Here is a 12979-nt window from a genome sequence, read left to right on the forward strand (position 1 = left end):
TGCTATTTAACTGACTAAAGGAATGGAAGAGAAATCTAATCCCTGAAGGAAATGGGAAGGTTACATCTGGAGAAAATACATCGGGATAAGGAAAATAGCTGCTCTGGAACACATGAAGGGGGATGAGGCTCACTTTATGTGGTCAGAGAGGAGCCAGGAGTGGCTGACATAGCAGGAGGTTCCAGTCTGATAAACATTAGAATTACCCAACAATGGAACAGGCTGCTTCTTTTGAAACTGCCTTATCTGTTTGGGGGCTCCTGGAGAGGGGAATTCTCTTGGGAGGGAGGGAGGGAGGTTACATCACATTACTTCCAGAGGGCCTCTGTCTGTGATGATCTAATTCAAGAAAAAGTCTTAGGATTGATGCTAAATTAAAACCGGGTTAGTAAATATGTTTAATCTTGCACAGCAATCAGTGGACAAAGAATACTGTGAGGGTGAGGAATTAGTGCCATCAAAAGTGAGGGGGAAGGGAATGAATGGGATGGTACAAGCACTTTTAATTTTCCAATCCTGAATATGTGCTGCTTCCTAGTTAGCATCAGCATGGTAACAGTTATCAACACAAAGGGCAGATTCATCATGGGAGGTAAGCTCTGAGACAAGTAAGGAGAGAGTTCTCCATGCAAGAGACAGTTATAGGAGGATAAAGAACCCCATATGCTCATTTCTACCAGGTACTAAAGACAACCTTAGTTGGAACCTAAAAATAAAATCAAGTCTGGATTATTTTAGGCTAGTGGCATCTAGAAACGTTCAGAGAATAACCATTATACTGCTTTTCCTGGGGAAATCAAGATACCTTTCTGTGAATTCTGGGAGATAAGTTAAGTGAACTTCCATGAGTCCAGGGAGGGAGAGAGACACACTTTGGAAATTTTATAAGTTTTGCCCATCACTGACTTCCCAGGATCTTTTAATGATCAACCCCTCAGCCAAGGTTCTGTTGGTTTCTCAATCTCACCTCCTGGATCTAATCAGCTACTAAATCCTATCCTTTCTCTGAATTATATTTTCACACAGATCCTTTACGTTTCAAGCCCTCCATTTCACTGTGGTTCTGACCTTTACCACCTCACCTTTGAGCTACGCCAATAACACCATGGGAATGCTGGGCTCACAACCATCCTGTCTCTCCTAATGTTCTTGTATGTAGCCTCTTTCAGCAGATTACTAGAAAGCCTTCGGGAGATCTAGCATTGCTTGCAAGCTGATATTCAAGGCTTTCCTCGATTAAGGCCCAACCTGCCTTTCATGCCCATGTTCAGAGAAACAATATTTAACTTGTTTGGCTTTTGGTGGATACTTACATGCTGAGTCCCATCCTGGGATATGAGTGTAACTTGTTGACTCAACCCAGACTGGGTTACTGTGGCTACTTGTGTAGACACAACATCATCCCCTTCTACACCTGTAACATACGTGATCTGGGACCCTTTAAGAACATCTTCACTTTGACCTATTTAAAACAAATGAATCATTTATTTGACCAACCAAGCAAGCTGTTTAGAAAACAGAGGATATTTTCTTTCTTTTTTTTTTTTTATCACTTTGAATATTTAATTTTTTCCCAAGTTTTTACTTTAATTCCAGTTAACACACAGTGTTGTATTTGTTTCAGGTGTACAATACAGTGACTCAACAATTCCATACATCATCTGGTGCTCATCATGACAAATGCACTCCTTAATCTCTATCACCTATGTAATCCCTCCCCCAACCCATCCACCTGTCCTCTGGTAACCATCAGTTTGGTCTCCAGAGTTAAGATCCTGTTTCTTGATTTGTCTCTCTTTCTCTTTGCTTGTTTTGTTTCTTAAATTTCACATATGAGTAAAATGGTATGGTATTTGTCTTTCTCTGACTTATTTCACTTAGCATAATACTCTCTAGCTCCATCCATGTCATTGCACATGGCAAGATTTCATTCTTTTTTATGACTGAATAATATTTCAGTGTGCTGGTATAACACTCTGAATTAGTGTTTTTGTATTCTTTAGGTAAATAGCCAGTAGTGTCATTGCTGGATTAAAAATAGCTCTATTTTTAACTTTTTGAGGAACCTCCATATTGTTTTCAGAGTGGCTGCACCAGTTTGCATTCCCACCAACAGTGCACGAGGATTCCTTTTTCTCCATATCTTCACCAACACCTGTTGTTTCTTGTGTTGTTGATTTTAGCCATTCTGACAGGTGTGAGGTGGTATCACATTATAGTTTTGATTCGCATTTCAAAAACAGAATACTGTAAATATGACAGAGACATTTATACAAATTAAAGCATATACATGTTATAGTCCAAATCACATGGCTTCTAGCACCTCCTTTTAATTCCTCTACCTTTACTTTTGTAAAGCCAAGCCAAATCAAAGCAGACCAAACCAAACCTTTCCACATCAAATTTAAATATTCTAATTTTGGGAGACCACTCTTATTCTTAATTGGAGTAATTATGTGATACTGTGCATGTGTGCTGGGGGGCAGGGGGAGTACTGAACAGGAAGACTGCCTGGCAAATAACCCTTCCAACATGGCAAGTATGCTAAGTTCTTGCAGTCACTTAAGAAGCTTTTAAATATGATAACACAATCTTCATAAACATTAGCCGCAAAACCAGAATGGTGTGTAAACAGAACCTACTAATACTAAATTACTTACTCTTTAACACAAGTGATTGACCACAAGTCATCAGTACACAATGACCACATTGTGTAAAGACAATGTAATGGCACATTATCTGGGGAGAGGTTAATCATTTAATAAGGGACAGAACAGGAGCACCCATCCACTTCCTTAGGTCATGAAGAACCAGCAAGTAGACAGCAATTTCAACAGTCCATTAGTGCTATACTTGGCAACCAGGAAGTCTGCTGATCTATTTTTTCATCACTTTTCACCTCCCAGGAAGCCAGAAGGAGGGTAAATATGTTTTTTTCTTCCTTCAAAGAAGGACTTATGCTAATTTAACAGTACTTCTCAAAGTTAGTGGCTGATGCATGCACTCCTATGGCTATGGTCATCATGGTAAAATCTCCAGTCATTATTTCATGTCTTTTCGTCCTGTTTCACAGCTATTTATATATCATTATTCCAATGGGCTACCATACCTAGAGAATTGTATGAGAGAAAAGGAGTACAAATCCATCCCTATTCTTGGAAAAATAATCTTTATTATTTTTTAAATAAAATCTGTATCATTATATTACAGACTACTTTCTAAAATACAAGAAATTCAGACAGTCTGAAAAATCAGCACTAAAGGAAAAAGACTAAAGAAGCTTTAGAAAGGAAGAATTTCAAAACCTAAGCTTGTCCATCCTATTTAAAAAAAAAAAAAAAGCCTGCTTTCTAACTGCAAGGATTCAGCAGTTGTTGGGTTTTCTAACCATGCCCACTTACAGTGCTTTGGCTACAAAGTACTATAGCATTCAGGACTGAAGGAATTGTTATTTTCTCACCATCACATGACAGATATCTGAAAAAACAAATTAGAACTACAGGGAATCATTTCAGCAGGGAGTGAATGATCTGTTCTTTCCCTTACTCTCCAACACTTCAATATAAGAATGAGAAAATATGATTTCTTTTAATTTTTAAGTCTACTTTGTTTAGGAGGTACTCAGTGAAACAGTAGGATGGCCCAGGCTTTGTTTTATTGGGTGTGTGTGTTTTTTTAAGAAAACCTACTCACTCACTTTACCTATTTACCTATGCTAAGTTACTTACGTGATATCATAGAATGTGATCCTCTAAAATATTTTTTCCCCAAGAGTTTATTCTTATGAAATGAAGGTTTTTGTCTCCTTACAACAATACCTAATAGCACATAAATCAACTAAAAGTTATTTGGGAGTGCTCTGCTGTTCTCATGCTTAAGATCAACATCCTTAGGGCACCCGAATAGCCTAGCTGCCCCTACCTTGCTCTCCAGCCTCATTTCATACTGCCTTCCCAGGCAGAAGTGCCACACTGGCCAGGCTTCTTTTAGTCTCTCCAATTTACTTTGCTCTCCCCGACCTCAGGGCTTTTTGTATTTGCCATTCCCTCTATTCAGAATGCTCTCTTACCTTTGCTCCTTATTTCCCCTCCCTGCGAAATCCCTGTGTCTCCACCTAATTAACCCCTATCCACTCTCTAGATCTCTCGTAGTAGCTGTTACTTTAACCTATGTAAGAAGTGTGTCTAGCTAACCTGTACTGAATTTAAAAATACCAGAAGGCTCACACTGTTTTTGCAGGGGATTTATTGCAACTATTTGCATTCACATCCAATTATACGTAGGGGTCACTTTATTAAGCAGCAAAATAACTCACATCACTCAACTTCAACTCAAACCAAAGCCCAGACTGCTCTAGACAACAGGGGGGCAGTGGGTAACACGTGCCCTGCTCTGCCTCCAGGTGTGCCAGGGTCCTCTGCTCCTGCAGCTCAGGCCACTGTCACTTGAAACACATGTGATCTCAAAGTTGGAAGGTTCCAGGGCTTCTTTAGGGATAATTACAGCTTTTCTTGCCAAACGGAAGCCACATTCAAGAGGCAAAAAACCCTTCATCACGTATGTAAGCACGACCGAGGTCGGGCACCACAGCCTGGCCATTTCTCAGAAGAAAAACAGCAATTCAAGCTGGGTCTCCTAAATCCATTTTATTCCCATCTTTCTGTTTCTTTAACAAGAGGAGAACTAAACATTGGTAAAAAGAAAAAGAACCTCCCAGGCTAGATTAACTTCCCTTCTTATACATCCCACAGCACCAAGTACCATTTTTTGCTACCACTTATTACAGTTGTAAATTATATATTTGTGTGATTATTTGAATGAAACTTTATGATCTGAGAAAATGCTATGCATCATAAATGATGGTAGCTGTTGATTCCCAGAGAGAGAGATTTATTGGAAAGAACACTTACCTGGGGGAGGCTCAAAGAAGGCTTCCTGCTCCTCCTCGATGGGCTCAGTGTCATTGTGGGCCGTCCGTTTGTGCATGGCTAGTGTGGAGATCTGCTTGTAGGTCTTCCCACAGTGATTACAGTTGTATGGTTTGGAATGAGTGTGAACAACATGATGTTTGTACAAACTGGAATATTCTGTAAACCTTTTGTCACATCCAGGGACTGTACAAACATATGGCTTTTCACCTAAGTAAAGAACATACACACATACACACAAAAATCAACTTTTACATATATGAAGGCATAATCAATCCATTCCTCCCATGGGGAAAAAAAGCCTCTAATGGCAAAAATAGATGTCTGTCAAATCTCTATTTTTTTTAGCGTTTATTTATTTTTGAGACAGAGAGAGACAAAGCATGAATGGGGGAAGGCCAGAGAGAGGGAGACACAGAATCTGAAACAGGCTCCAGGCTCTGAGCTGTCAGCACAGAGCCCGACACGGGGCTTGAACTCACGGACCATGAGATCATGACCTGGGCCAAAGTCGGCCGCTTAACTGACTGAGCCACCCAGGCGCCCCTCTCTTTTTTTTTTTTACAATTTATTTTTGATAGAGAGAGACAGAGCACAAGTGGGGTAGGGGCAGAGAGGAGAGGGAGACACAGAATCTGAAGCAGGCTCCAGGCTCTGAGCTGCCAGCACAGAGCCTGACGCGGGGTTCAAACTCACAAACCACAAGATCATGAACCTGAGCCAAAGTCGGACGCTCAACCGACTGAGCCACCCAGGCGCCCCCCCCTTTTAAGTTTTATTATCTATTTATTTTGGGAGAGTCCAAGTGGAGGAGAGAGAGAGAGAGAGGAACCCAAGCAGGCTCTGCACCAGCAGCATGGAGCCCTACTTGGGGATCGAATCCACGAACCGTGAGATCATGACTGGAGTCTAAACCAAGAGTCAGACACTTAACCAAATGAGCACCCAGGTGCCCCAATGAACTGTCCAATCTCTTTCTATACTGCTACGAGGCAGAACACAAAAAAAGACTCCCTATGATTTTGTCTTTGTTCAAAAGGCTGTCTACATTCTAAGTCTTATCTCATGCCTGAATACAACTCTTCCCTTCATTTCAAGGGATGAGAAAAGTAAGGATAGAGATGTTGCCCAGGGTAACTCTAAGCCTTGATAAAACTAATTTATTGTTACCTATAACTAGACAAGCCAGTAACATTAATGCTGTATTAAAAATGACAATAATAAATGCAATGATTACTATAACAAATGCAGCTTTCCCTAAGGGTTTTATAAGGATAATAAAAAAGGTCTAGAAAGTCTACTAGACATAGTCTGAACACTTCAGTAAATCTAAAAGGACATATTCATATAATTTCTAAAATGTGCATACACATGTGTGCATACAAGTGCATGTCTTACTTTATTCTCATTTTATACCTTCCTTGGATAACTGCATTTTCTTGTATGGTTCTAAACACAGTAAAACCACCCATAAATAGTAAAAAAAATCTCACACTAATATAATCTGTAACATAAGTCTTGAATATAAAGTAATGGGAAATTGCTTCCTGTCCTCTGCCCAGTCTATAGTCTCAAACTAAGGCAAGGTAAAGCTCTTATCTTGGTAGATGATCATGGGAGACATGTGCTGAGGGCAAGCCCAGGCACGGAAAGGGCAGGCAATTCCAACAGAAAACCAGTCCCATTGATATTTAGGCTGGAGCAGAAACCGCCACTAGGTGGCACCAAACCACAGTCAAGATGTAAATGGATTTGAATTGCACTTTGGAGCTCCCTACTGGTTATCTGCATAGCCTCAACTGGGTCATCTAACCAACCTTGCAAGAGTGGATTGAATTTTACATGGCTGAATCTTTGTACTCCACTTACTGCATAATGTGGGCATTTACTATATCATCTACCTGATGATCACTAGTCAATCTTTTCTACCTCTTGGGTCAGACCAACATTTCTAACTGCCTACTACACCTCTCTACTTCAACAATTCTCAATCATGTACACATATGAAAGACCTGGGTTTTTAAAAATATAAACTGATGCCTGGGCCTCATCCCAGTAAAATTATGTCAGAACTGTGCAGATAGAATATGGAGAATTCTATTTAATTCAACATGCAGCCACATTTAAGAACACTGCTAGGGGAGCCAGTCAGTTAAGCATTAGACTTTGGCACAGTTCATGAGTTCAAGCCCCACACTGGGCTCTCTGCTGTCAGTATGGAGCCTGTTTCAGATTCTCTGTCCCCCTCACTCTCTGCCCTTCCTCTGCTCTTGTATGCATGCACTCTCTCTCTCTCAAAAATAAACATTAAAAAAAATTAATTAAAAATAAAAGCACTGCTCTTCTTAAATGTTCCAAAGATCAGTATAGCTAAACTTAATGTGAGCAACCCTCTTATTGGAATCTAATTTGCCCATTAAACAGGTGAACAGCAAACTTTCAGGTAATGAGTCTATATTCCATTTGCTTTAAATGAGTAAAATAATGTTTTCTCAGCCCATCTAAAAATCCCAGCCAATTTCCCCAAATATCATAAAAAGGCCCTTAAGCACCTGTGTTATAATCCACTAGGAATGTTTACATAATATTAAGATAATATAGATAAAATACCAATTATCTAGGGGTGCCTGGGTGGCTCAGTTGGTTAAGTGACTTGATTTTGGCTCAGGTCATGATCTCACGGTTTGTGGGTTCGGGCCCTTGGTCAGGCTCTTTGCTGACAGTGCGTAGCTTGTTTGGGATTCTCTCTGTCTCTCTCTGGCTCTCCCTCACTCGTGCTCTCTCTCTCTCTCTCTCAAAAATAAAAAAATAAACTTAAAAAAACCCCAATTATCTAATTATTTAACAGTCAATGAACTCAGTAGTGGGTATATGTCTGTAACACACAATGATACAGTAAGTATCAGACAGGAATTCTGTTTTCCTTCTACAACACAAACATGTAAAAATCAAATCTCTTAAAGACCTAAAAGGAATAAAAATTATAGTAGCAAAATATCATTTTTCTTCTAATCTACGGTTTTCTTTTCCAGGCCTCTGGGTTTTCACAGTCTTTTCCGTTTTCTTAGAGAACACTTTAATAATGTAGGAAACATGGTGATGGACTCAGTCTAAAAGTCAATTTCCCCTGGGAAAGCCTTCCTTGAATACTTCTCCATTCCCACAGAGATGGCTGCTCCCCCTCTCTACTCCCATAACATCTTGTCCATGCAATGGGAGAAACTGCACTCTGTAGCAATTAAATATCTGCCATCTCTCCCCAGTTCTACTGCTCTGGACTATGTCTTATCTGTCTCTGTACCTCTGATGCCTGGCAGGGGAACACACAACAGATGCTCAGTCTGCTGACTAAATGAAGGTATACATGCTAATGTGAAGTTTTTTTAAGCTGCTTAATCCCTCCCCACCATGCCAAGTGGTAGGAAGGAGAGAAGGAAGGAATTACTTGGAAATGGGTTTATGGAAGAAAGATGGAAGGCAAAGAAATCAGAAACTGTTACCTGTGTGTATCCTCACATGATTTTTATAATTGGTTGCACTGGCAAATGCCCTCCCACATCCTGGTTCTGTGCAATAATAAGGTCTTTCTCCTGTGTGTGTCCTAATATGCACTTTTCTGATATTTGATGTTGTAAAAGACCGACCGCAGCCTTCAAAGGGACATTTAAAGGGCCTTTCTCCTGAAAATACAAAAAGGAATAAATTAAATAGTACAAAAATACACAGAAAATTGAAATGTCTTATCCTTCAATTCTGCCTAGGATCATACTCCTTCTGCACTTCCCTTTCAGGTTTTTTTCCCCTATGAATAGCGTCTTCTACTCCCAGCTTAAATTTATATAGGAGAATCTGAATATTATTCAAAACTTATCATTGCACAACTTTCCAAGAAGGAATCATCCAGATGGGCATATTAAAAATGAGCTGAGAAAAGCAGAGAAAGAAATATCATAAAGAAATACAAAAGAAAAACAGAGTTAGGGGTGCCTGGGTGGCTCAGTTGGTTAAGTGTCCGACTCAGCTCAGGTCATGATCTCACGGTTTGTGGGTTCGAGCCCTGTCTCGGGCTCTGTGCTGACAGCTCAGAGCCTGGATCCTCCTTCAGATTCTGTGTCTCCCTCTCTCTCTTCCTCTCCTCCCATTCATGCTCTGTTTCTCTCCATGTCAAAAACAAATAAACATAAAAAAATTTAAAGAAAAAAAAAAGGAATAAGAATTATGTTAGAAAAACACCAGAATCCCCAAAAGCTTATCTCCTATTTCATTTATTATGTAATACTTCAAAGAAAAATTTATGTTTTTTAAAAATCCAGTGTCTAGCACATAATATGCATCACATATACTTGCTGAATATATTACTATTACTATTCTCATAAACTAAGCTTATGAAAAAGTCTAACCTGCCAATTATATTTCTTTTCTTCATACCTGCTTTATACAACCTCAGAACCCAAAGGGCCTCTAAACTGTCAAGCATGAAATAATAGCCTTTGTTTTTGATGCTTTTTTAGAATGAGTTCGAATTAAGCAAACAACTCTTGTGATATATAAAAATCTCTGTGTATAGATAGATAAATAGATATAGATATTTACCCGCACATATAAAAGTGTGTTATTTTTCTTTTGGTCAAGTAAAATTAAGATTTTCCTGCTGGTAAAAAAAACACTCCAAAAGATTTCTGCCCTCAAATCTGAAATCATTTAAAAAGGAGCAGGAATCTCTGATCCTTTCTTTAGAGAAAGTTTTCTTTCAATATGTTAACTTAAAGAAAGTACTTTGTCTTGGGTAAGTCCCTTCTCCTGTCTGGATCTAGACAACCTTAACCTTTTCCCGGCTCTGCCATGTTGGGATGATAAGGAATCAAGAGTTCTAACAATTCCCATGGTGATATATACACTACTACACTACTCCTCTGACTCTATAGGACCTTGCTTTATTTTTGCACTGAAATCACTTGTTTGTAAAAGTCATCCCTAAAGCCCCCTTACACAACCCAACTTTTTACCAACGAAAATACTTACGATTTAAAAACTGACACACAAATATGTAGTTTGCTAAATGCATACTATCAAAGGAATCACAATTTCAATGTTTTGACCAAATATTAATAGAACTAGATTATGGTTTTATATAACTTTTACATAACAAGTTGCCATTATACAGTAAATCCAAATAGAATTTGCAGGAATTTGGAAAAACATGCTTCTGATACAATGGATAAAAATAAGTATATGAATGAAATAGAAGCAGAGACCTACAGCTTTGTTTGTAAACACTGTATAGTCATGTATTTTTTTTAAGTTTATTTATTTATTTTGAGAGAGAGAGAGCACAAGCAAGCCTGTGAGCAGGGAAAGAGCAGAGAGAGAGAGAGAGAGAGAGAGAGAGAATATGAATCCCAAGCAGGCTCCACACTGTCATCAGAGCCTGATGTGGGGTTCGAACTCACAAACTGTGAGATCATGACTTGAGCTGAAATCAAGAATTGGATGCTTAACTGACTGAGCCATCCGGGTGCCCCCTGAACATTAAAAAGCAAAGCCTATCTGGGATCAAATTTGAGCTAAAAGTTAAACTTTAATGAATGGACAAATCCTCCATGGAAATTTGCTAAACTATTTCAGAATACTTAGTAGTACCTGGGGACAAAGTTATCACACTATGTTTAAACCATCTGTAGTAAAATTTCAAACTAAATTATTAAGCTATATATAATATGCTTAATCAATAGCTTGTAACAGTACCTCTTATCAACAGTTTCTGAAATCTTTCCAGCTCTCATCCAAAGCAAATAATTGCCTTTATAATTGGTTTTCCAATTCTACAAATAATCAAGTACAAGAAAGGGAGGGAAGGGGAGATATAAACAAAGTACCCTTTAGGAAAAGGAGAGAAGGAAGTTTAAAGGGAACGAGATATGATCACAAGGAAGTAACAAGCCTTTCTTTCTGTGGGGCTGTTAGGAGTTCATTTTCTTAAGCAATAGCTTAATATAGGAGAAACAATGCTGAATTGAGAAGGAACTGGGTGCCTTAGGTTCTGGTCTCAGTTGGGCTAGTACACAGACATGCAATCCTAGGTAAATAAGCCTGCTGCTCAGATAATACCTGCAAATTGAATGGGCTGGTTGTCTATGACCATTGTTCACCTTTTTTTGGGATATGGACCCCTTTGAGATTCTAAAAAAAATTATGAGCCCTCTTCCTGGAAAGAATTTCTGGAGTTTAAGAGAAGTCCTTGAAGCTAACTCTGAAATGTCCAGAGACTCCTTCCCCAAGTCCCCTCCCTGCAGATTAATTCCTGACCTGAAAAAAAAAAAAAAAAAAAAAAAAGTCCTGGCCTACATACAGTTATTTGTTTATACCAGTACCTGTATGAGTTCTTATATGTTTCTGTAGATCTCCTGAAGTTTTGAAAGACTTAGTACAATTATCTTCTGAACACCGATATGGCTTTTCTCCTGTATGAGTTCTGACATGACTTTTTAATCCATAACCTTTAAGAAAAATGTAAAGAAATTTAATTATATGAGACCCCTCTAAGCATGCCCACTGAGATTAAACTATTGAAAAATATAGTAAACACCAAGGATATAATACTAGGCAAACACAACAGAACAACCATTAACAACGTGTAAGAGTGTAACAGCTAAGGACTGTCCTGCTGGAAATGCAATACTTTCATCTCTGTCTAGAAGAGGTTCTATATGTTTCTTTTTTTAAACGTCTCCAATCTTATTAGATGTTCACAACTCATACCCCAAAAGCTTGAAATGGAATAAAGACATTAAATGAGGACTAAGGTAGAAGTCAGGAGGCCAGGCCCCAACCCCTGCTAAGTTCTAGTTGCCCATGGTTCCCTCAGGTCTATCCTAACGTTAAAGTCTGTGTCAGCTTCTAATGCTCAGCTTTTACTTTTTTGCTAAAAGAAAGCTGAGTGTGGAATGAAACACCAAACGCAGTAGGCAGAAATAGGCCTGAGGAGAAAAGTGAGAACAGAGAGAGAGAATAGAACAAGCAGGAGAAGAGGAAGTTAAGGGAGAGACTGAAAAACTGGTCACTGTGCATCCACAGATTCAGACAAAGGCAAGGGGTCAGTTCCTACAGCTGGCCTGTTTCTGCTTGCCCCCTAAGAAAGACCAGGAAACAAAGAAAATTCATGTTTTTACCTGTTGCAAATGCTTTCCCACAGCCTAGGTGCTCACACTGATAAGGCCGGTCTCCTGTGTGTGACCTCTCATGGACCTGTCATGAAAATACAGGCATGATTCTACTTCCTTTAGGCAATTCCTCAGGTAGATGGTCTCAACATGGACTTGGTTGTTTTTTTTCTCTCTGTTGAATTACAGCTGACCTTTGAACATGCAGGGGTTAGGGATGCTGACCACCCCCCACCGCCGACCTCCTATGCAGTCAAAAACCAGCATAGAACTCTTGACCACCCCCCAAAAAAACTTAACTACCAACAGCCTACTATTGAGCAGAAGCTGATAACAGAAAGTCGATTAACACATTATTTCGTATGTTATATTCTTACAATATAGTAAACTACAGAAAACGTTAAGATAATAAAAGAAAATACATTTACAGTGCTGTACTGTATTTATTAAAAAAATTCACATATAAGTGGATATGCACAGTTCAAAACTGTGTTGTTCAAGGGTGAACCGTATTTTGTTGTTTGTATGGGGTTTTTTTGGAGAAACAAAAGACAACCCTGCTCAAAAACTGTAGCCCAACAGTTCTCAATATGCTAAACGCTTAATGTTATGAAGGATGCATTGTAATTTTTTTTTAATGTTTATTTTTGAGAGAGAGAGAGAGAGAGAGCAAGCAAGCGAGCATGAGCCGGGGAGGGGCAGAGACAGAGAGAGACACAGAATCCAAAGCAGGCTCCAGGCTCTGAGCTGTCAGCACAAAGTCCAACATGGGATCCGAACCCACGAACCATGAGATCATGACCTGAGCTGACGTCGGACATGTAACCAACTGAGCCACTCAGGCACCCCAAGAAGTACTCATTTTAAATAAGGAACAGGAGCATTAGAGGT

General features: G+C 39.2%; 1 protein-coding gene across 6 annotated transcripts in view; it reads right to left on the bottom strand.

Annotated features, from left to right (window-relative positions):
• Positions 1 to 12979, bottom strand: part of ZNF143 (zinc finger protein 143) — a 54794-nt gene that overhangs the window by 9318 nt on the left and 32497 nt on the right. For all 6 annotated transcript variants that reach the window (XM_015077363.3, XM_053203490.1, XM_015077364.3 and 3 more), the window contains 5 exons: positions 12098 to 12173; positions 11300 to 11425; positions 8429 to 8608; positions 4911 to 5138; positions 1314 to 1462 (listed from right to left, as the gene is read on the bottom strand). In XM_015077363.3, the coding sequence (XP_014932849.1) occupies positions 1314 to 1462; positions 4911 to 5138; positions 8429 to 8608; positions 11300 to 11425; positions 12098 to 12173 (759 nt within the window). The remainder of the gene's footprint in view (positions 1 to 1313; positions 1463 to 4910; positions 5139 to 8428; positions 8609 to 11299; positions 11426 to 12097; positions 12174 to 12979) is intronic.

Source organism: Acinonyx jubatus, chromosome D1 (genome assembly GCF_027475565.1).
Source record: "Acinonyx jubatus isolate Ajub_Pintada_27869175 chromosome D1, VMU_Ajub_asm_v1.0, whole genome shotgun sequence".
In the NCBI taxonomy this organism is placed as follows: domain Eukaryota; kingdom Metazoa; phylum Chordata; class Mammalia; order Carnivora; family Felidae; genus Acinonyx; species Acinonyx jubatus.